This window comes from Megalopta genalis, chromosome 7, assembly GCF_051020955.1.
Source record: "Megalopta genalis isolate 19385.01 chromosome 7, iyMegGena1_principal, whole genome shotgun sequence".
Lineage (NCBI taxonomy): Eukaryota > Metazoa > Arthropoda > Insecta > Hymenoptera > Halictidae > Megalopta > Megalopta genalis.
In genome coordinates this window covers 9,495,220-9,519,692 of record NC_135019.1, presented here as the reverse complement: position 1 = coordinate 9,519,692, position 24,473 = coordinate 9,495,220, and the positions used below count along the sequence as shown (strand labels likewise).

Sequence of the window (24,473 nt, the reverse complement as noted above, 5' to 3'; positions counted from 1 at the left end):
GGTGTACTTTCTTTATTCGATTAGCTCCTGAAAATTATTTAATTCGTGTACACAAATGCCACAATGTTTATAACAATTGAAATTATATATTTAGGCCGTACTTTTTCATTTTTTATTACTAGTACATATATTTGGGTTTTTGTTGGGTTAGAATAATGAATACAAAATGCAGTGTTTTAATTGTATATAAACCAATTCTTTAAAAATACAATTTTTGCTTTCAACTCGATTCAATTAAATTGAACATCCAACTAAATTATCAATTAGATCGAAACCATCAATTATAAATTGAAACCAACGTTCGATTGTTCCTTCGTGAAATGGTTTCGCTTCGTGGCACGTGCCATTTTGGCATCGCTATTACATGATTTATAGCTAATAGCAGCCAATTTTTATTTTGCTATTAACGCGAGGCATCGCTCTTCAAAATACGATCGAAGCGAACACTGAACTCCACCGAACTCATAAATCAAAAAATAAAATGAAAATTCAACATATTCAATTGAACGTAACACAAAAAATGTGAGAGATAAAATATGACATAATCTGAGTATACATACTAAGTACATTAAATTCTGTAAAAATTATCTACATTTCAAAGAACAAAATAATTATAAACGATGACATAAATTTAGGATGACGCGGAGATGGGTTACTTTGAAGCCGTGTAGCCGTGTCCAAAATGAACAAATGGTAAAAAAAGATCGTAGTAAATAATAAGCTACACGTTTAATCGATTGCTATGGGAAACCGACCACTGTGGGTTCGTATATAAGAAACTACATCGATTCGAAGGTATCATTTGCAATTTTATGCGACTGCTCGGCAACCTACGATCTCAAGGTTCCATCCCTTGGCCGTCGTCGTTCTCCAGGTGTTCTTAATTATAATTACTGTTGTCCAGCACATAACTCCTGCGCGCTGAACTGTCGAGCCGTCGGCGAGCGTTTTTACGCAACGCTTGAACCGGTAGTAACGGACGGCACACCCTGCGACGCTCCGAATCTTCGTGGACGTAATACGGGAATTTCTATGGAGCGGACAGACCGATGGCTCTGTGTCGCCGGACAATGCAAGGTACGATCAACGAAACACCGTTTCGCGCCGGAAATTGATCGCGATTCATCCCTGATACGATCGAACGAATCGCCGCGCTCCGTTCCATCCGCGGGCTTTTACAACTTTTTCTCTTTTAATTACACCTCTCGCTCGATTACAACGCGGCTCCACAATTCCCTTTTGTTCGCGGCGGCACTTTTTGTTTTTTCGACCCGAGCTGTTCCTTTCTTTTGTTTGTCGAGCACGCCGGTGCCCGGTTCCGACTTTTGCCCTCGGTTGGCTTACTCCATTCGCTCGGCGCTGGATGAAACAGAAAATGGCCGCTGGGAAACGTTGCTAAGCGGCCGTTTCTGTTGCGTCGAATTGGCTTCCTGAAAGCAAAAAAAAATCAAATCACCGAGTTCTTCTTTCGAAATACAGTAATGTCTTCCTAATCGAAGCTCAGATTCTGCACAAAAATGGACAATTTGGGAAGAGGAGATACCATTATTCGAACCTTGCAACTCGTTTTTATAGTTACTCATTGTCAACAATTATAAGAACGAGCTGCAAGACTCGAATAATCGTATCTACTCTTCCAAATTGTCCATTTTTGTGGACAATCTGAGCGTCAATTAGGGAGACATTACTGTAGATGCTGGTCAGCTCTCTGCACTGGAAGAATTTTTCTCGAATTATTTATCAATGTATTAATAAGATTTACCTTAATAAGATATAACCTCGTTATATTTGCAATAATATTAGATTCGCTCGGCGAATCTGTTAAAAATCTGTTTAACACGTACGTCGCCCAGCGCAATTCGGTTGAGTTTCTCGCGGGTCCCAAATCCGACTGTTGGAGCACCGAAACATGAACAGAGCGATAAATTTTTTTTAATTAAATAATTTTAAATTAATTTAACCTTGACATAACCTGAACATCAAAAAGCGAAAAAAAATGTAGAAAGAACTACGACCTATTGTTCGAATTGTCCAAAATCACCTCAAATGTGTTTAGAATGTTTCAACGCACACCATACGACATAGTATAATGTAATGTGTTATACTAAATATAAATTAGTAAAAAGTATAGTATAATATTATTATTATATTATACATATTATATATATTATATTATTATATTTTATTCTTTTTAAAATCCAACTGAAAGTCCTATAAATTGAATAAGAAGAGCGTCACCCATATTTGGGTGACGAGGCTCCCACGGAAGCATACCCGTCACCCAGATCTGGGTGACGCGGCGACGAACGTGTTAAATAGTTAGCTAGATTAGTTAAATACTCAGCTATAGACTTAGAAACTCGCCTAAACAGGGACCGAGCGAGTGTAAAAAATTGAAAATATAAAATGACGTCGATTAGTCGCACAAAATGTTACAATGTCAGCTGCATTTGGAACGTCTCCCGAGAAGAACCAGCCGAGTGTAAAGGATTCGGACATCGTGAACAAACATCCGGATGGAACGTCGATCAGTTTTTAATCGCAGTTTTCAAGTAGCAAGAGCGATCGGCAGTTTGTCCGATCGATCTATCGAGCGCGAAAGTCAACGGCGGACGGCGTTGATGCATGATTTCAAAATGTTGTCTTTTTTTCTCTGTTCAGCCCGTAGGCTGCGACGGTGTGGTAGGTTCCGGCGTGACGATGGACGCTTGTGGTGTCTGCGGTGGTCAGGGTAAAGGTTGTCGTCTGTACGAGGGCATTTTTATGGAGCCGATCCTGCCGAGAGGTCATAAACCCGTGACCACCATACCGAAGGGAGCCATGTCTCTCAACATCTCCGAACTTCGGTTCAGTAGCAATTTCTTAGGTAGGCGATCCAGATGTAAAGCAGAGAAATGTAGAAAGAGAGAGGGAGAGAAAGGGGGAGAGAGAAAGAGAGAGAGAAAGAGAATAACCACACGAGGACGATCGCGTCACGTTTCTTCTAACGATCGATCCGATCTGTTTAGCGTTGAGAGACAGCAACGGTAGTTACATCCTGAATGGGCCGTTGGCATACAGTCCGAGCGGCACTTATAAAGCGGCTGGCACGACATTAACATACCAGAGGGGTGACAGAAGCCGCGTCGAGTGCATCTTGGCAACCGGGCCGCTCAACGATTCCTTGCATTTAGAGGTACGCCCATAAACACGCCTCTCCGGTCCCGTTCGAAACACTGCGCGTTTCAAAAGAGCACGGGCTGACGACGAATCGTGTCGACGCTTTGTTCGTATCGTCGAACCAAATTTTAAAGCTCGAGAGAAGTTGCATCGTCCGATTCGGCGATAGAAAACAAAATTTTCCTGGCAGGAAATATTCGACCAAATTCGTTTCTGCGAATGAAATCGAAGATGATATTCCGTGCGATATTTCAGAAAAATATTCTACGTTTCTTGACGTTTTGGATTACAATCGACGACTTTAATTAGTCCAACGAATAAAGACAGATCGTAGTTTTAATCTTTGTTTCGACGAATAGCTGTCTGTCAGAAAATGTTCTAGAAAATATGTTTTAGAGATTATTCTAGATACTTTAGAAAAATAAATTCAACATAAACAAAGAAAAATTCGAGTTGTATTCGACGAAGTATTAGAACGTTTCTCCGGTTCGACCGAAGCAAAATCCTGCTAGAAAGACAAATTCAACGCGAACCGGCAGAAATTAGAGTTGCACGACAAAACATTGGAACGTTTTCGAGTTTGAACAGTCGGGGTCCCAACAGGTGCAAAAAAAAAGTACCGTTGTTGCGGTTGGAAACGCGGCCCAGGGCAATTTCGAGCGCGCAGCGTCTACGAAAATGCCTGCAACTCTCCAATTAATTTCGCCCGGGAGAATTCCGCGCCGCATTGTCCGTTATCCTGCATCGTCATACATCGCGCGGCGAACGGTATTGTATTTTCGGAATTGTTCCCGCAGATCCTGGCGCAGGAAATGAACCCCGGAGTGCTTTACAAGTACATGTTGCCGTTAAAGGAGACGCCGAACAGGAGGGCGATGATTGCGCCGCCCCTCCTCGCGACAGGTAACCATTTTCGCCGTCGAGCGCTTAATCGAATGCATTTTTCACGCCGTTGACGATTGTCTTCGGTTACGTTATGTGCGTTATGCGTACGGATGAACCGCGTTGCCTTGGCGAGAGAGCCCGGCCCTTACGCAACGCGCTTCACCGTCGAGATCCATGACTCACGCGCAAATGGGAATCGCGCGGACCGCACCGTCCAGTGATTTGTTGCTTTCTCCATCTTTGTTGCAGGATCGATCGATCGTGGCAACGAAATACCTGATTCGGATGCTCGCGTCGCCCCGGCGATACCCGCGACCAGAATGTAAATATACGCCGAGCGCCGTGCGGCTTGTCTGCCCGCGGAGATTGATACTGTCAAGCTCTGGGACTCGGCTGACTGCGCGCCAAGCCTCTTGTCCCGTTCAAAAACGATCAAGAAAAGCTAATACCACCCCCGGCAAAAGTATTCGATCGATCCGCCCGGTCTAGCCAGACGATTGTTCGCGCGAACGAATGCGCGACGCGCTTCTCGCGAAGCTAAAAGGCTTCGAAACGCCGATTCTTCGAACTGCTGTCATCTCGAAGCAAGGAACCGTACGACATTGGTTTTGAACTCGTTTTAAAGGGTGCAGTATCTCCTATCAACCCTACCAATTTTATTTTTATAGTATGTTGGGCTCGTCTTGCGAAGGTGGGAAATCGATGGGACGGAAGTTCGCAATGAAAATATCGCTAAACCGTGGGTGGAAGATTGGGGATGTTGAAACTGCTGTAACTTTGTGGGAAAAAATCGAGGGACTATGATTTTTAACTCATTTTCAAGCGCGGAGTCTCTACTTCCACTCTCTTCGATCCTTCTTTTCTAAAATGTTAGGTTTGTTTCGCGCGGGAGAAAAATTGACGACACGAATGTTCAGAGTAAAAATATCGCTGAATCACGAGTGGAAAATAGGAGACGTTAAAACCGCTGTAACTTCTGCGGAAAAAATCTTACGACGATGAATCTTGTCTCATTTTAAAGGGAAACGTTTCTACTTTCACCCTTACAAATCGGATCTATCTCGTACAGATGATAAATCGGCTACAGCGAAGACCGGCGTAAAAATATCATCGACTCGTACGTGAAAAATTGCGGATGTGTTTCAGTTATCGTAACTTCGTGGAAAGGAATCGCTAAACGATGAATGTTGACTCATTTTAAAGCTGGGAACCTCTATTTTCGCGAACCGTGGATCGTTCCGTTCGAAGATTTTCACGGAAGCTCCGCGATCGCGTAGAAACTGTAACGATACTCTCGAACCGTGGTCGGTCTCGATCGAATACTCGGCGCCGGAGAGTCGTCACGAGGGTGGACCTGGTTCGTGTTCGTTGCAGCGATACCTCGATTTTCCAGATCCGATCAGAGAGTCGATTTATCAGCGACGGGACACGAGCATCGGCGACCGCGGCCGCGTGACAGACCGCGGAAGGAAGAGATGAAGCGCCAGCCGACCACCGCGATGGCCGGCGATCAACCAAAGTCCAAGGCCAAAAAGAAGAGACGGTTGAAGTTCGCCTGGAAGGTGGCTGGACTGACCCCGTGCTCGAAGGAATGCGGCAGAGGTACGGGACACGCCTATTTTCCTTGTCGAGCCGCGATATTACGACGCTTTTACGCCCGTCCCGCGACCTCCGACACCTGAATCCTTTTTTTCCGAACGTATTTACGTTCGCGAGAGAACGCTTCGCTACTCTGACCCAGATCTTTCGACGGCACGAAATATGAAATACAGGCACCCATTTAAAAGAACACGATGGCCTTCGAATCTCTTGAGCAACGGAACGAATTTGTCCCGGTGTTGAACGACGCAAGAAACGAACAGCCATCGGTTTCTTATAGTAGAGCTTCGATTGTCCGAACTTCTGATGCTTGAATCCGGTTCAAATATAAATAGCACGGTCTAAGAAGGCCTGGCTGATTGTTTTTATTAAGTTCTTAATAGTTCGTATTACGTTTATTCGGTGTATTACTCGACTTTTATCGAGGATAGTATCGTAAATTCTTCTAATCGACGCTCAGTTTGTACACGAAAATGGACAATTTAGGAATAGAAGATACGATTATTCGAGTCTCGCGACTGATTTTTATACGTGCCGATGGTCGACGATTATAAAAACGAGGTGCAAGGCTCGACTAATCGTATCTCTTCTTCCGAAATTGTGCTTTTTCGTTTACAAGCTGAAGGGAAATTAGAATTCACTGTAACTCTAATCGAAATAACTGGAATTTAAATAACTATAATCTAAATAACTGCAATCTAAGTACAGTAAATTCTCCCTAATTGACGTTCAAACTGTCTACAAAAATAGACAATTTGGGAAAAGAGATACGATCATTCGAGCCTTGCAGCTCGTTTTTATAGATGTTGACAATTCGTGACTATAAAAATGAACCGCAAGGATCGAATAATCGTATCTCCCCTTCCCAAATTGTCCACTTTTGTGGACAATTCGGGCGTCAATTAGAGAGACATTACTGTAACCGTAATCTAAGTAATTGTTCTATCATCGTTCGCGTTCCTCTTCAACGCTGGACGAAATTCTCGCGACGGCCGTCGCGTCCACGCAATTCGGATCGGTGCTTCCAGCTCGTAGCTTCCCACAAATTCGTAGCTGTAGAAGTTTGCTAAACGACGCCGGGCGTCGAGAGTGGTCGTTAGAGCGTTAAACGAGCGGCCAGGGGAAAAAAAAGAGTGTGCGGACAATCGACAAGCTCGTCCTTGAATGGATCTGGTAATCGAGTATCGCGCGTGGGAAGCCGGTCGGGAATCGTTCGTTTCGGTATTATCGGCCGGCTCGTAGGGCCGTGAGATTACGAGGCTCGATTCGCTCGTCGCCGTCACGGAAGTTCCGTCCAATTCACGAAATTTATTAGCAGGAAGCCCCACAGGAAGCGCTCGTCCCACGTTATTATTATTTTCCACCGACCGGAGTGTTACACGCGAACCCTGTTCAACGGGGACCGCCGAGATTTCATTTGGACTGACAGCTCATACGGGCCAGCCGAGATAACGTCGTCCCGGCTGTCACTGTCACCTTCGTTTCCTTCCACGACAGTGACACTCTCTCTCTTCTAGCTTTCGACGTTCCCCGGTTCCTACCGCGACGAGCCACAAAAGGCTCATCAATTTGTCCGAACTCTTTTAATCGACCTTAAGTTCCACTAATTGCACGCGGTCTCGATTCTGGCTGCCAATCTACCTCGAACTTTTGACATACGTTTTGTTTTCTTTTTCTTGTTTTTGGAGGAACAGATCTAACGTTCTCGATTATAATAACCAGACTGCTGGATCTTCGTGCTTATTAGAATAAAAATTGACTTCGTCGATTGCAAGATGCCGGAACTACGTAGACGTTTATTTAGTTTCCTGGTAATTTTAACCCTTTCCACTCGAATGGCGATTCCAAGGCGCCATTAAAAATTGCTATGTCACGTTTGAAAATAATTTTACCGATCGAATTTGTTCGTATTTGAAGAACCGTTGAAAGGATAACTGTTGCATCGATCACAAAATTCAATTTCATACGTATAAAATGCATTAGGTTATATAAAATGGAAATACAGTGGGTCGGGAAAAGTATATTAAATTTTGCGTTAATTTGCCTTCGAGTGCAAAGGGTTAATATTAATCTAGCGTGCTGATCAAAATTATTCGATTAAACTTGGCAATTTTCAATATGACAAACGTGGCCTCGCGTTAAAAGAGTTACATTGACGAGGGTGCATCGAACTTAAAATCCAGAAACACTGTCTATAGTAGAAGTTTCAAGCTTTAATATAAAAAAAGGATCATCGTCCCACGATGATTTCTCGCGAAGTTATCGTCGGTAAAAGTCGGCCAACTTTTGAATACCACCGATTTGAACGTAATCCGATTACCGCGGTCCGAGGGTTAACACGTTCCGTGCCACGTGTACCATCGATGGTACACGCTTGCATGTTTACTTAGTGAACTGAACAAATTGTTTACAAGAAATTTAGAACCGAAGAATCAATTTCCACCGCAAGAATGGGCGTTGATAAGTTTTTGTTACGTTGTTATGTGTACGAGAATTAATAATTGCACGTAATACATCAAGTTTTAGTAAAATATCAAAGTGTGAAGATTCGAATAAAAAAAGCTCGGCACGGAACGTGTTAATCTACCCTGCTGTCATTTCCACGCGAAAGTATCGTCATAAGATAACACCGATCCCTGTGAACCCGTTCAGGCGTCCAAACGGCACTGTTCAAATGCGTCCGCGAGTCGAACCAGCAGTTCGTGAACGAGCACCACTGCCGAAACGTGGGAAAGCCACTGTCACCCCCGGTCTACTGCAACGACTACCCTTGCCGACCCAGGTAACGCATCGCCGTGCGATTCCGAAAATTAAACACCGGATCAACGAGCTGTCACGACTCGCGACTTTTCAGGTGGCGGCCGGAACCGTGGAGCGAGTGCTCGGTCAGCTGCGGGACCGGCACCAGGACACGAAAATTGGAGTGCATGCAGGAACTGAATGGGAACCTGACGGTAAGAGTGATCGCAGGTGCGTGCGATCAACCGCCGGACCTGATCACCGTCGAGACCTGTACGAATCCGGCGTGCACCGTTGGCCCCGAATTGAGGCACATGCACTCGGACGTGCCCAGATGGGACGTGGGCCCTTGGGCGCCGGTAAGTGGACCCTTTTTTTCGGTTCTGATACTCGTAGAGAACACTCGGCGTCTCGTGTGAATGTCCTCGAGTGGAGGCTCTCGAGGAAAACTTAATGCTTCTCGAGGACAGAGTTGACCGATTTCGAAACGCTTCAGCCCGCGGCTTATGTTTTATTCGCGAGGAAACGCGCAGAGAATTCAATTTAGCGCAACTTTACGCGAGGAGCTGTCGCAGAATTAAATTCAAATGCGTCTGCTCTTATTTAATATGCTTGCTAAATTTGAACACTGTTTCACATTTGTAATAGGACAGATTTTATGATGGAACAGTAGTATTAAATAAAAATTGAAAAATAGTCGTTTTAAATTACAACGAAGTTAAGAGAAGAAATTCTTGACAGAATTGAAATATTGCGAAATTTATAAACTATTCAAATTCCTTTTTGATATTGTTCGTTTTCTAATCATTCACCGTACTGACGCAATTTTCAGACAGGGGGAAAAAAGGCAAGGGAACGTGTAAATATGTATACATACATATATTTGTTTAACAGTGAGAAGAAAATATGGTTTTCAAACATTGAAATACGCGTCGCTCGTCAAATTCGAGTTTGGCGCGGAGAATGTTTGATGGCGAGACTCGTCATTGCCACTTAAGGGGTCAAGTAACACTTTTGCTACCGGCATCTTCCTATCGTGCACAATGAAATAAGTGGATTGAAGATTTTAATCAAGCGTGACATGCTTGAATTTGTATCTTAAAGTGGATTCGTTTTTGCAATTCATACTTGCCTTCGTCGATTCGCAGATTTAACGCACTCGAAGAGTGCGAAAAACTAACAAAAACTAACGAAAACTCGAGCGTATCTATTCGCGGTAGTAAGTAACGTTTTAAATAACAAGATCGTTTAAGTAAAATTCAATAAAGACTGCGTTGATATAGATTTCATGAAACAAAAATCGCTGATTTCGAAAGTACCAGCCGTTTTTCCGACCCGTCTCGCAAGAGAGGACATTCGAATGAAAGGGTTAGTCGAAGATCATCGATCGAAAATTTCTTAAAATATTATTTATAATTATTGAGCTTCTCTTGGGCATAACTCGATCGTTGAAAGGCCTACCGATAGGCTTCCGACAAAAATAACATGTTAATAGTATCGCATATTTCTTCCTAAAACTTCGCTTAAAAATCCAAAACAATTAATCAAATACAATTCATCGAACAGTAAAATGTCCCGAAAGTTTCCAAACGATTCGAAAACTCGAGCTCCGCGAAAGCGATTTATTCCGGCGATTTCAGTGTTCCACGACCTGCGGGCCAGGGGTCAAGAATCGAACGGTGACCTGCATCACATCGGGCATGGCCTGTCCCCTGTTCGACAAACCCGAGTCCGAAAAAATCTGCGATTCCGGACCCTGCGTCCGAAACGGCGCGGAGCAACGATCGCCGTGGTTGCACAGCGATTGGTCGTCCAAGGTGAATCGAATAGAGAAAAGGATGTAAAGAGGAAGAGAGAGTGTTCGATTCGGTACGAACCTTTGATCGTTGTTCCAGTGCTCCTCGGAGTGTGGCAGGGGAGTGGAGACGCGGCAAGTGGCCTGCGCGGATGGCAGCGAGCTGTTTTGCAATCCCAAAGAGAGACCGGAAACTGAACGGCAGTGCTTCGGAAGAGGCGCCAGCTGCGACAGCGCCAAGTGGTTCACTGGCCCATGGACATTCGTTAGTAGCCGACAACTAGAATAGATTCTCTCGCCTGAACGATCCCATTGATCTCTCGGCCGCTGCCTTGAACACTGCGAAATGGAAAGGGACGGTTCGTAGTTGGATCCGGAACGTGTTCGTATCGATTCCGATGATGAACGAACTGGGTTTACGATCCTTTCGCGAATTCGTGACTCGTGGAAATTTCAGTGCTTGGGCAAATCTTCTTATTCGAAATCAAAATAAGAAATGATTGATTTCGTTATTTGGAAATAAGATTACCGATCTGTTTGAAATACTAGCGACTGCAAATAACAGATTACTTCTTCCTTTCTATTTCAAATATGACGAAAAATAATTCTTAACACGTTGACCGCCGCGTCGGACACTTGTGGGTGACGCTAATTTTTGACCAATTTTGAAAATTCATTTTCATTGCAATATATTCGTACAAACTGAATTTGACCAGAATGTTTCGGATGCGAAAGAGTTCTAATCTCATCCACTATGATAAATTTCAACCTTCTAGGTTCGGTTTAATTAATTAAATTGCTTTGACTTTGTGGGAATTTTTTTTAGCGGGCGATTGTCGGCGCTGAACGTGTTAAAATAGTATGCAACGAAAAGATTTTATTTTAAGAAGTCTTCACACGAATTTCTTTTAAGCAAAACACTTCCTCCATAAAGATACAATCGTTAAAGAAATATGCAACAAAATGGGCTTATCCTTGAGAAATTTTTCTCCAGGTATGTCTAATATTATTTCTAAAGAATCATGAAGTGTTGTTCTTTAGAACAATATTTTTTACTACCGGACAATGATTTAACATAATTTAGATATCGGATTGGTCCTTTTGCATCGCAGAAATATCAATAAAACTGCATAATTTCCGAGAAGAACTCCGCATAAAATAAAATAACGCGAATAAAACAAAGTAAAATAAAATGTGTCTAGGTACGATCGTAGTCGCGAAAAGTAGTGTTATTCTGCAAACATTGTTTTTAAATTGTATATCGTAAAAAAAATCGCGGTTCAGAAACACGTACACTGAGATGTCCAACGATGCTTATGAAAAGTTTTCCATAACGTTCGCATTTTCCTAAAGAGAATACGAGATAGAAACATAGAAAGTCGATATTCCAGATTCTGTTTGCGCATCGAAGCTTTAAAAGAATATGATAACGAAGGTGCAGGAAAAATCGTCTCGAATCGAAGCTTCGAACGAACATATAACCCATACTTTCCACAATGTACATGGACGTTGAAGCTTCGAAAGCGGTACAACATCCGACTTCCAAAGGTTCGGGAACCATTAACCATAGAAGGGTTTGAAAAATCGGACGGTTTGCCAGGGGAAAGCCGCTTTCCAGATCACAGTGTCCCATCGCGGCTCTCTTTGGAGAGCCATAGTATGTTACATGGATACGGTTTCAGTGTTCGGTGTCATGCGGAGTGGGTGTCCAGTACCGGGACGTCCTTTGCGCCGCGAGGACGAACAACGAATTCGTCGTGTTGCCGGCGAGCAACTGCAGCGACTCGAGGCCGTCGAACGAGCAAGTGTGCAGAACAGCGTCCGCCTGTCCGCCGGAATGGTTCACCTCGGACTGGTCGAAGGTAAATCGTGCGGGATAATTTACGATCGCGCCGGGTTAGGTCCGCGAATTTTTCCCCGCCGGCCGTGTAAATACTCGGGGCCGCTTTCAGTGTTCGGTGACTTGCGGGACCGGCGTGCAAACCAGACTGGTTCGCTGCATCCTCGAGGGTGTCGCCGACACCAACTGCTTGGAAGCTGGCAGACCGATGGACAGACAACAGTGCAGCTTGGATCCTTGCACGGAGGACCCGCCCGCGATCAGCAGACCACCGAAAAGTGAGTGGTAATGGCCCTCCTCGTTAACGTCTGCCAGCCTCGGGGAAGTTACGAGTGTTGCGAAGAAGTTGCTAACGTTAATGCTAACTCGCGCGAGAATTTAAGATTAGTTTTATTTTAATTAAAAAATGATCACACTTACGTTAAAATTAGTTGAAACAATGTACGATAGAAATTGTAAAAATGGTCGAACTTTTAGTGTATCGATTGAACACAAATAACTTTTTCTTCGTTCAGAAACCCAAAATAAAACACTTCGACGTGTTCCCTGTAAGCGATTAAATGCGAAGACTATAATATGCTACCGATCGACCTCGACTTATAGGTGTGCCTGAAATACGACGTTAACGAGGATTGGTAAAGGATCTACGCTACAACCTCTCGCGGGAAACGGTGTGTTAACGAACGCTAAATGCTTTCAGAAGCCTTCGAGACTACGTCCCAGTGCGTCGACAAGTACCAGACCTGCAACGTGATAGTGAAGTACGGCCTGTGCCGGATCAAGTATTACAAGCATTCTTGCTGCCGATGCCGCGATTAACTCTCCGATCGCCATCATTTCCGGCGGATCCATCCTTCCACGGTTTCCGAACCGTTTCTTCGTCGTTCGACTAAGCTCTTAGCGCACCTTCTTAGCAAATGTAACGCCGACCGTCGATCGAAACGGAGGAAGCCGAACGCCAAGAGCGCTGCGAAGCGATACGACTGTATTATTTTATTTAACACGACCCCGTCCGCTCTGCGGAGACGAGGGAATGGCTCTCGATCTTAACCCTGAAATGGTACCTTGTTCGCTCGCATCATCTGGTTCTGAGTCGGAGTCAACGTTAATTTGTGCGTGAACAATTACCTCCGTCAGTAGTAGATTGCGGATTTTCATGCGAAATAAAAGCTAAGTTGATTGCAAGCAACGCAAATTAGATGGAAATGGTTTACCTTTTCTATTAATTGCGTGAAGTTGCACATACTGTAGCGGTATTCTTAAAAATTTGCCTAACGTAGTTACAGTTTTCTATTTGATCTATCCATTTTTGTCACAAACGCATCAAATCCACGATCTAGTCGTAAGGAAGCGTAATCGATGATGATGCGTCGTTTGAAACAGGGGGAACGATTTGGACCGCAGAGGGCAGAGTTCAAAGGTTCGAAGAAAATTGCAGAAACTCTACAGGATGTTCCGTGATTGTGTTAACATCTGGAAAGAGGCGACTCCTGAGGTCATTTCCGGTAACTTTTTCACTTAGCGAAAATGCAATTCGCGGCTTTGTTTACGAGTTATTCACGAAAAACGCTGACCAATGAGAGGCGAGATCAGCTGGCGCGAGGCGGCAGAGTCAATCAGCGGAACTGGTATTCGACCGCTCGACCGCTGACGCCGTTAGCTCGACCGCTGGCGCCGTCGGCTCGGCCGCCTCGCGCCAGCATATCTCGCCTCTCATTGGTCACTGTTTTTCGTTAATAACTCGTGAACGAAGCCGCGGATCGCATTTTCGCCAAGGAAAAAGTTACTTCGAATAACCTCAGGAATCATTCCTTCCCAGGTGTTAACACAATTATGGAACACCCTGTATATCCACGGAATCTTTGGCTGGGATCACGAAGTATCTTAAAGTACCATTACAGGGTTAACGCTTCAGGCGAGAACGGAACGCGAGCCTGTTCACGGATCAGAGATTTATATCTCCAGCCGTCTGTCTACTTGTCTCTGCGCGGCGTCTAATCCCGTAGCTTAATTAGATCGATTGTCTCTTTGATCCCTCGCGTGGCCTCGGGCCACGTTGCAGCATTAGTTCGTTGTTTTTCGAGGCCACGGCTGAACACCGTGGAAGACGTTCGCGAACCTAGACGGAACCAGAACTAGTCCGAAGTCTCTAAAGAGGGAAGCGAATTCTAGGTTCGAGCGATCCACACGGGAGCCTACTTACGGCCACGCGATTCCACACGGAGGAAAGCGTCTTGTATCGCGCGTGTGTTCGCGTGGACAGCTGGCAGGGGCGTAATTTCGCCGATCGATCGACGGATCGATCGACCTTGCTCCCCTGTTCGAATTCGGGGCGAGCCAGGAGCCGTCCGGGTCGATCGCGCGGCCGTCGTTCGTGCCCGACGACTCCATTATTCGAAGCGGTATGGTCTGATGGTCAATAAAGATATCGGAAGTAGAAAGTTCCTGCCCAATTTTTTCCAAAATCCTGCGACAGCCTGGATACTCGCCGCGGTTTATCTCGGCCGCGCGATAAACATGTCCAGGCCGACGGCGCGAGAAGCCGGGATTATCATTGTTACGCCCCTGGATAAGTTGCGATCCATTTGCATGCACGTTCCACGAGAAAACTTGTACTCCCGTGTAACCGCATACATGCAGAAGAACGTGCGTGAGCGGCCCGGTGACGGGACAGCGTGCGTCCGCGTTAGCGATGGGACCGATCCGATCGGGCATCCGGATCGAACAAGCGCAAACTCGATTTCAAGCAAGTTTATTGGAATTCGCGGTAAACGTACCGTCGAGATAAGCAAATTTGCGTCGTTTCTTCCAGAATTGTTGGAACGATAAGAACTCTATGATTGAAAATGATCGGATAAATTTGTCAACTCGAGCATACATTCTCGTCGAAACGTCGGAAAGTCTGAACAAATACAGATTTGTAATTCTTACGAAGCAATATACGACAATATACGGTAAACTAAACAGTGATCGGTTCTGGTCCAGTTTCGAAAATACCACAAAACTGGATCAGTTTCGAGCGACGCGGCGTTTCTCGCAAACCTACGATCGTCGGTCCAAATCCTTGACTCGGCGATCGCTGAAATATCAATTCGAATAAATTGCGCGAGGTCCAAGTAAATTCAATCTACATATGCATAGCAGTCGCGTTTAGATTCGAAAGAAGGTTGCGACGAAGCGAGAATCGTGGAAGATACGAGATCGACAGATCGAGGAAAAAGCAATGATCCGGGGAACGGTTCGAATTGAAAACGACGACTGGTCCCATCGCTGGCTGGGAGCGAGCACGCAGTCTGGAGTCGCGGCGAAAACGAAAAGCAAAAGCCGTCGATCGATACGGCCGAGTGTGCTCTCGGTGTACACTCGATAGGTAGACCGTATTAGTTGCAAAAGGTTATTTATCGTCCGCGCCGGCGATACGGGCGAACGGACGATGGATGCGAGCCGCGGGCAATTTCCGTTATCGAGCATTTAATTAACATATCGAGTCGAACGGATCCCGGCGATTTTGATTTACGAGCTCTGCTTATTAACGATCTCGTCCTTGTCGCACTCTCCGTTCGCACGGGAAGGACGGTGCTTCGATAGATTTCTAGCGATACCGTGGAAGAATCTGTGGCTCGACGGCAGGAAAACTGTAGAGAGAACAGAGAGAGAGAGAGAGAGAGAGAGAGAGAGAGAGAGAGAGAGAGAAAGTATGAGAGAGAGCGAGAGGAAGAGAGAGAGAGGAATCCGTCGTTTCCGCGCGGTCGATGCCGACCAGATTCGCGAGACTAGCGAGTAGCGTTAATGTTAATTATAGCAATGGTGTCGAATCAAATATACGCTTGTCTGTGTAGAAACTGTAAGAGAGTCACTGGTAAACCGTGTCGTACACGCGTAGAAACGAGTCTAACGAACGTGATCTAGCAGCGGAAGTCGCGGCGAGATCCTCGAGGTTCGTCGATCGTCCACGAGGTCCTTCGAGATCGCAACGCGGGCTTAACGATTAAGCATTAAGCGGCGTACGTCCCGACGGTTGATAGCAACCTCGTCAAAATTGCGCGGGCAATCAATCCTCAGTGTCAATTAAATCGCATTCCGGTTTTCCTTCGCGATCTCCAAGGAAGCTCGCCGTATCCGATCCGCTGTCGCGCGCCTGTCCCTCGAGGAAAGACGATTTCTGTTTTCACGGTTATACCGGTCGCTTCGCAATAAACTTTCCGTTTCTCCTTCTTCTATCGTTTGCTTTACTTTATCACGGAGCGCGTTTTTCATTCAGGTAAGTGTCGATTTTTGAATTATTTTAGTAGATGCTACGTTCTTTTCTTTTCCTTTTTCTCCACTGTCGCCGTAGCGTTTCCGTTTCTTTTTTCCATCTTCTCGTCGACATTTCGTTGCGATTCTCTTTCTGATTAGTGCTCACTAGTTGCTAGATCTTGTTTCTGCTCGGAGAACGTAGCTCGCAGTTCTTTCGCAGGCTTAATCGGATTCTAGATACCGATCCCCCCCTCCGACTGTTCCACCGATTTGTATTAAACCCGTTCTTCGCGGTCTAGAAACTATACACGTTCGATTAACCTTTTAACCGGCAGTGACCAAAAACCGGAGTTCGCTTCTCTCCGAATTTTCAAAGAAAGAGAGAGAACGATCCGCTTTATTTCGTCCATGTCTCATCGAAGTTGTCTCAGAGTCACCCGTTTAGAAGGTTAAAGGATCATCCTCGGGGCCTAAACATCTGCGGAACTTTATGCACCCGCGGAGCTTCGGTGATTTCGAAGCGATTCGGCGAACGCCCCGTCGAACCTTTCTTCCGAGGAACGTCCACGAAGTTCCGCAGTTTGGAACCGACCGACCGAGGAAAAGGGTTGTTCAACCCGAAGGTTCACCGGTGAACGCGCACATACCTACAAGTGTATTATGTGTCGGCAATTACTCGAGTATTAATATTTATGGCTGTGACGTACACCATGAATCGTAAATGTGTCTCTACGTGTCTCGGCGAAGGGCGACCTCCCCCCCACACGCGCCGCGTGTTATTTAAATGACCAGCCCGCGTACGCTGGCCCGCGTACCCCAGGGATAAGAAAGGGGTCTGGAAACCGTTTCACGGTCAGCCGGATCGTTCCGAAGGGAGACACGAGCAATATCCGCGTTTCACCATGTACATATTTACACGGGCACCCCCTTCTGCTCCTGCGTCTATCCACTCGAGCCAGTTTCACTTCCGGTAGCAGAGTAGACAAGTAGCGGGTAGACACGATCTACCCAGTAGTCGTCGGGCACTGTGTTTCTGTCGGGGCTGCGGCTCTTCGATTTTTCAATTATTCGAACCTCGATTCGCGGTCACAGAAAATTGTTACACTCGTCCTCCGTCTTGTCGTACGTGGACGATGCGATTTAAAAGTTGCGTACTTTATCCGGATAGAATGAATTTCTTTAAGATTCGTGATTTAAAAGATAACAGTTTATATATAGTTGCAGATCACTGTTTTATCAATTAACCGGTTAGCTGTTTCCGACGAGGATGCTCGGCTAAAAAAAACAGCTAACTGGTTAAGGAGGATGTACATTTCCATATTCTTTATTAAATTATATATTTCGTAAGAGTATACCATGTATTTAAACGAAATACATGGTATAAAATTACACGGTAAAAAACTTGCAGACTTTTTCCAGAGGCTGCAACAGCTAACTGGTGAAATCGGTCCGATCTCGTGGGATTTTTTAAAGTAGAAAATTTTTGATCCCAACATCGTACATTATTTTATGCGAATCGGAACTAGGAGAGAATTACTTTCGCCGACGACAAGGTGTTTAATGAAAGACGCTGTTCAGTTTTATTAAAACACGCGTTCTCTCGTGTTCCATAAATTCACTGCATAAGAATTCGCGATCCGATTGTGACACATTCGTGTTCCAACGAAAATAATGAACGAGTCAGAAGCATTTTTACTAATTTAATGCATCGATGCAGTGACCTGTAACTATAAGACTGCAGATTTGATTTTGGCTTGCGACAAAATTGAATGAACGAAGCACGTAACAATGAAAATGTTACGTTAACAATGAAGATGTTAGCTCGAAAGGCAAAATCTCTACAACCGATAGAACAGCTTCGAAGTTCGAATCGCTTGAAAACTGGAATTCTGTGAACTTGCAATCCCCGGCCCCCACGCTTCCCACACCCATCACCGCATTCAGACACGATATATTTTTGTACACGGCTCGATCGAAGCCACGAGCACATTTCGGAAAGTATCCAATATCTCTCTACGCGCCTAATCTCTGTCGCCTTTATGTGAATCAAAGTCTGTCGTCTATTATATTAATCACGTTCGTCCGGGACACGCTAGCCGTGCTCGCCGGCGAATGCGACTTCGTCAAAGATTGTGATACAATCGTAGTCTCTTGCAAGAGTGAAGTACAACGAACAGTAATTAAGGATAATGTCTCGTTGCGAGGACCGGCGCACGGTTCTCCCTCGAAGACGCGTAATTTAGGGTAATTGAGAAAGATGCGTGGAACGAGAGATCGGGAGTGTGTGCGTGTGTGATTCTCGGTGCGTACGCGTTCTTAGGCTTAAGGATCTGTAAAGCAACACTGGAGAGTACAGACTGAACGGACAGGACTCGATGTTGTACACCGTGGATATCGATGTTACGTGTTTTAGGGTGTATTTCGCGCAGGATACCGTAGTTATCGAAACCGATTAGGCACCTGACTTGCTCAAACAGAGATCTCGAACTGACTGGGTACCATTGTCGAGCTTATTCGTTTCGCTGAGGATTTTAATCGGTTCGTAGCAGATCGTCCCACAATGAACGCGATCAACCGTGGGCTAAATACGAACGGTCATGTATTAAGTACAACGTTGTACTTGCTCAATGCGAACGTGCATAGATTATGCGACCGAGAGTGCGATCGAAACTAGCGTAGAACGATTCCTCGCGCAACGACGAGGGATAAATTGCGGGATAAAATGTTCTAATCGAAAGCGTTGCTTTCGAGAAAATCAAGTTTGAATGCGCGTGTTAGCTAGAAGTAGAAACGGATGATCATGGTCGGACACGTCGGTTAATTTCGATTCACTGGCATTCTCAGTCGATTTTCTTTGAAACTAAACCTCAGAACGAAAAATCGTATACCACGCTTTGCATTGGCTTTTCGCGCGAAGAATCGTTCCATACTATTTTGAGCGGTACTCGCGGCCTCGGTTTCTACAAACGTGAAGATTCAAGTCGAATTATTAAGGTAAAACGATTAGACTGCGGATCTTCGTGCATTCGTAGGATCTGTGAATTTACAATACATGCATACAATAAGGAATCTTATGAGAACTGGAATTTACATAAAAATCCGCAGTCTAGATGTATGTTTCATGGAAGCTCGCGATCGTTGTATTAAAGATAAAAGTTTATTATAAATCTATTATAATATACAACATATAAATATATGAATGTGTATATATATAAAAAGGAGCGAGCTAGTTAAAAAAAAGAAAAACAGCGTATGTATCTAACATAGGTACATGACTATCAGTGTGTATCGTGCTACAAGAAATACTAATGTTAGTCATTATTTTCGGACATTTATTCGTCGTTTGTATGTGAAGCACATAAAGATGTCTGGTACATTGAGCGTTCTCATGAATTAATTGTTCTCCAGGTTGACACCTTTGCCGGTCCACCTCTCCTTGAGCTCTACCTTGAGTCCCAGGTCCCTCAGAGCCATTTTCACGTCGCTCTCGACCTTGGCGCCGTGCTGCTTCAGGGCCCCCGTGAGGACGTCCTCTATACCATAGGCAATAAACTCTTGACACTCGTTCTTATTGCGCACAGACATGTTTCGGATCGCCCAAGAGGCTTGCTTCAACACGCTCACGCTCTTCGAATAAGCTTTCATCGAGTCGATGATTACAAGCGGAGCTCCGCAATCGTAAAACACACCGGCGTTTAGGGGACACCTCAGCGTTAATGCGGAAATGCATGCAAGGCCAGCTTGAACCACACACTCAGAACCCTATGGCACAATCAACGTTTAGAGAACGCTAGTTAGGGAAGCCTAGGTGAGAAAGGTCTCTCGCAGGAAGCTGTCACCGCGTTTGCCTACTTACTTTCATTCTGCTGATGGCAGAGACTATCAGCGGCCCACAGCCTGAGCTGATCACGTGAAATTTCACTTCGTCGTTGCCAGCCAGGGCCTTCAGCAGCTTCAAGGCCTGCCAGTTTAACTTCTCCGAGTCTGGATAGTCGATCATCACGTCTATCACAAACTTCAGCCCACCTGCATCCTCTACCTCCTGGCAGAACTCGTTCCTCACGATTAGGGCAGCTAGAGTTATCATCACATCCCCCACTACCTCTTTATCCTTCCTGTATTCTATGCGAAATGTGTTCGTTAGAGTAGCGTATCGTTTGAAGGTTTTCGTTCAGTCATCTTCAAAAACATTCATAATTCACACAAATCCAGGCAGACTTTTGTTTCGAGAGGCACACCTTGCAGTGATCATAAATTTCGTCTATTTATTTTAAATATTTCAACGAATTGGTATGTCTCCACTTACGTAGACACGCGAAAAGATTATTTAGACACGATTTGTGATCACCGCGAAGTAAGAAACGCCTCTCTTTGAATAACCAGTAGTCATTCGAATGGAGTATTCTGTATAAGGAACTACGTACTTGACATTAACCCAGTTAGAACATTTAGAGCTCCTTTCGCGATCACTGTCGCATGTTCGTGGGCTTTCCCAAATTCATGCCTAATATCGTCGTCCAATACCAAAGCTCTGATCACGCTACAGGCATCCCTTAACTCGGATCCACTGGCATCCTCTCTCATCAATATCTTTTTGAGCTTAGCAAAGATATCAGCATTAAATATATTTTGTCTATTTAATTCGTGCTTTATGCAACACTCTCTTATCCAGCGCAAAAGGCATTGTAATGTCGGAATGTCTGTATTTCTATCTAAAATGCTGACAGACAAAGCTGTGCATTAGATGAGTTATTCCTTGTTGCGGTCATAATTATTAATAGTTCCTTACTGTATCTGCAGAGCTATTCCCTCAGCATCCAGCAGGTCTGGATTGCCAGTCATTAATGAGGTAATCGTTTTCAATGCAGACCTCATTATTACATTATTATGGTGACAACATTTCATCAGCTTTATTAACGTTTTGTAAGCTCCCTTTTTGCCTGCACACACCCTGCGGGCAATATCTTTATCTAATTCTTTTCTTAATTTCTCTAAGTTTTGATGAACATTTTCATATCTTTTATCCGCTATGGCAATGTTCAGATGGTTTAAATAGCCTGATATTAACTCATCGTCGTTGCTGATGATTAAATCTTTAATGATGTTGCTCAAGTCTACACCCTACAAAAATAGAGTCGATAAAAACAACCATGGCACTGGGGATCCTTATATAATACGATCTAGATTATTCAAACACTGACATTCCAACTGCAACTCCAAATGTATAATTACCATGCGATGACACCATTCCTTATCAGCACTAAATTATTATCACAAAAGTAAATTCATTTACTACTGCACAATGTAAAATAAGCAATAACTTTGTGACAGAAAAACGTAAGATGACCTGAAAGCGTGTGCTTTGAGTGTAGCGAATAGCAAAAGTACGTGCATGTTGTTGACAGATGATTCATAACTTGTCAAAGTGGAATTTGCTGAATGTCAGTGTATCATGTAAAGCGAAGGTCACTAATGATGTTTCAACTAGTAAACTGTGTAACTCGAGGTGTTAATAATATGACGGGAGGCATTAATTTTCATTGATGTTTCGTTGAAAAAAACAGTGGTAAACAAATTGAAGCACTTACCTGGGCCTCGAATTGTTTTACTGCATCCTCGATAGCTTCTTTGGGCGACATGGAAAACTGTTCGATATTCTCGTTAACGACTTCATCGTAGGTTTCCTGGCTGATTACGAGAACCATGATAACGTTGTTTCTTTGTTCACCGTGTCCTGAATCTCTATATTAGGAAATGAATGCTGTCCCGCAAGATCACGATACGCCTCGTCCACGTGAGAACAAAAAGACAAATGTCAACCCGATCGTGTATTATGAGACACCTACCGAACACTTTCAGAATCCTACTGGGGACAAATATAGGGGCCCCAACCATATCCATTCACAAAACTGTACGCGTAAGTTTTCCATCTCGATGAAGCGTAAACAGTGGTCGATCGCAGCGCCCTCAGCTGCTTGGCCTGGCCTAACCGTGTTTGCTCGTTCTGCGACCAAAAGAAACAATTCTTTGTCATTTATCCTTTAATCTTTCCAAGTTTTTTTGTCGATTCGCCGGAACCCGAACCTGGAAAGCTCGATGACCCGATGTGCCGAACCGCGAAGGTAGTGTTTTCCATTTTGAATCGGCCCTATGAAACGCGTATTGTCAAGTCCGTTCCTCGCATCCCCACCGATATCGCTTCCCGACGAGTTTCTTCATCGCAAAATGAACCGAATTTCTCGCGATTCTCCTCGGATTTTGTGTTCTCGGTTGTACGTTAGTTGCCGGACAACGTTCGTTAGGAAAGTGGTCATTTAGTTTTACATTAGTGCTCTAATTATTTACCGGACACGCGTGTTTTTAAAGTACGCTTTGCTGTTCGTTGTCGAAGGCGTGCGCTCCACTATTTTGTGTGTATGTACATATATACATAGAACCGCCATGTGATCGACAGGAACTGTCGCGATCCTCGTAAGTGCAATTTTATTGGGGCACGGGATAAAGGTTTGATTTGAATCGCGACACAATGGCGACAGAAATCAGCCGCGGGTACATAATACGTAAGCTGCTCGCGTCACCGTCTTCGGTGTGTGCACCGTCCCCCGTCTTCGTGTGCGTTTTTCTTTATCAGTATTATCATAAAACATCGTACTGTGAACTGTCTGTGTTTTCTAACTGTACACTATACCTCGTACGATTCGTGATTCACAAGACAGTTGGTGCGGTTAGTTCGGGATGGCTGTGCGGTTTACGGGGGTTAGGGTATTGCGAAGAGCTGAATAAGTAAGCTCTTTTTATCTCGAAATTACAAATTGATAATCGCGCGATGAATGTGAGGTTCTGTAGTTTTAGTGTCATAAAAAAAGTAAAATCGTCTACGATTTTATCATTTACACAATTTTTGTGTTACAGGAATTAAAGTAGTCTCCAAGAAGGTGGTAGTGGATATGAAACGATATGAAATAAATATCCGATCGAGGGAAGAGGTACACTTGAGTGGATCCACAAGGAAGAAATACAAAAGAGAATGATAAAGATATAATGCATCACGTTGTCGTGCATTACTAGTTATCATTGTGTTCATATCAAGTTACTTTGAATGATTTTACATGTTCGGAGAAGCTGACACCTGAAAGATCATCATAGTTCATCAGTGCATATATCGCTTTACATACGTATATATATATAAATAAATATATATATATATATATAATAAATACAAATATATATATTTACTGAGCAAGATTTTTAAATATAATTCTATGTATACAAGTGAATAGCCTTAAAGAAAAGTTACTGTAAGTTTTTGATAATTGAGGTGACCTATGACATATAACTACGAGGAGAAATCAAATTTGTTCCAAGAGAGGAAATAGTGACTGCATAGTTTTCTCTACATTTGGTAAAGACCAGCTTTTGTAAACGATGCTCAAACAGTTGCCAATGCTTTTAAGCACTGTACACAGAGTATCCGACGTGAGTCTGTTCTGACAGAATCGGTGGCATTAAAGAAGCAGAACGCAAATATTTTGAGCCCACAAAGATAATGCACAACGGTCAGGAGAGATTATGTTCTGTGATTCCAGCATTGTGCAAAGCTATCGGTGTTTGTATACCATGTACGACTGACAAATAAGTTAACAGTAATATATTTTTTCACCGAGAAAGTAATATGTTGATGTAACTATTTCTTCAACGACTTTGGATTACACTCCAGTTTGGGGAGAAAGGATATATTGGTGCTGGTAGTTGCGTGAACAGCGGTAGTACCGAAAGGAAAACTTTGTACCGGTAAGTACTTATGCGATCGATTAAAATTTTAAATTTACAAAACAAACAGGTTCTACAGCGATCAACTTTTTTTTACAGATATTAAAGGTACATTAGAGGAAGTCCTAATGCTGAAAGGAAACTTATCATCGTACTTAGACCCTCATAATGAAGAAGAGTCGTCTTATGTAACCCTCAGCAATGGACCATACGGTATTTAACGATAATTGATTATTATTCAGCTGTAACTGCGAAATACTGCGAAATACTGACCCGTACAATTTATTTTTGCAGTATATGTAGCCGATTCAGCCAACACGGAACCCAAGAGTGATCATGACCTTGTAGATGTCTATTTTTTAACCCCTATTCTTTGTAAACACTGTAAGTACCTAATCTTAATATTAAGTATTAATGTTTTTACGGTACTGTGCGAAGTTCACGATC

The 24,473-nt window shown here is 44.0% G+C and overlaps 2 protein-coding genes and 1 long non-coding RNA gene across 4 annotated transcripts in view; 1 reads left to right on the top strand and 2 right to left on the bottom strand.

Moving 5' to 3' along the window:
* The window catches only part of LOC117229147 (thrombospondin type-1 domain-containing protein 4), a 101,825-nt gene extending 85,593 nt beyond the window's left edge, over positions 1-16,232 (top strand). Inside the window, exons 7-19 of one of the 2 annotated variants that reach the window (XM_033485376.2) lie at positions 905-1,077; positions 2,662-2,866; positions 3,009-3,175; positions 3,957-4,062; positions 4,294-4,366; positions 5,438-5,646; positions 8,296-8,425; positions 8,498-8,741; positions 10,023-10,199; positions 10,278-10,442; positions 11,860-12,039; positions 12,130-12,295; positions 12,721-16,232. In XM_033485376.2, the coding sequence (XP_033341267.2) occupies positions 905-1,077; positions 2,662-2,866; positions 3,009-3,175; positions 3,957-4,062; positions 4,294-4,366; positions 5,438-5,646; positions 8,296-8,425; positions 8,498-8,741; positions 10,023-10,199; positions 10,278-10,442; positions 11,860-12,039; positions 12,130-12,295; positions 12,721-12,836 (2,111 nt within the window). In that variant the 3' untranslated portion in view covers positions 12,837-16,232. Of the gene's footprint in view, positions 1-904; positions 1,078-2,661; positions 2,867-3,008; positions 3,176-3,956; positions 4,063-4,293; positions 4,367-5,437; positions 5,647-8,295; positions 8,426-8,497; positions 8,742-10,022; positions 10,200-10,277; positions 10,443-11,859; positions 12,040-12,129; positions 12,296-12,717 lie in introns of both variants that reach the window. The other variant, XM_033485375.2, reaches the window with a different exon arrangement.
* Positions 168-10,359, bottom strand: LOC143259822 (uncharacterized). Its single transcript, XR_013033832.1, has 2 exons — positions 10,260-10,359; positions 168-1,430 (listed from the first exon to the last, which is right to left on the bottom strand). It is a non-coding gene; the product is annotated as an uncharacterized LOC143259822 (long non-coding RNA).
* Positions 16,233-19,394: 3,162 nt separating the features above from the next.
* On the bottom strand, positions 19,395-22,647 carry LOC117229217 (armadillo repeat-containing protein 6 homolog). The gene is made up of 6 exons (XM_033485534.2): positions 22,341-22,647; positions 21,845-22,260; positions 21,046-21,377; positions 20,681-20,976; positions 20,113-20,378; positions 19,395-20,018 (listed from the first exon to the last, which is right to left on the bottom strand). The coding sequence occupies exons 2-6, from the start codon at positions 21,959-21,961 to the stop codon at positions 19,650-19,652; spliced, it is 1,380 nt and encodes a 459-aa protein (XP_033341425.1). The 5' UTR covers positions 21,962-22,260; positions 22,341-22,647; the 3' UTR covers positions 19,395-19,649.
* Positions 22,648-24,473: the final 1,826 nt, after the last annotated feature.

Coding starts and splice junctions, on each gene's coding strand:
- LOC117229217 (XM_033485534.2), bottom strand. CDS start 21,961: ATGGTTCTCGTAATCAGCCAGGAAACCTACGATGAAGTCGTTAACGAG. Junction 20,977..21,045: donor GGAATAGCTCTGCAGATACA/GTAAGGAACTAT, acceptor TTTGTCTGTCAG/CATTTTAGATAGAAATACAG. Junction 20,379..20,680: donor TCTAACTGGGTTAATGTCAA/GTACGTAGTTCC, acceptor CATTTCGCATAG/AATACAGGAAGGATAAAGAG.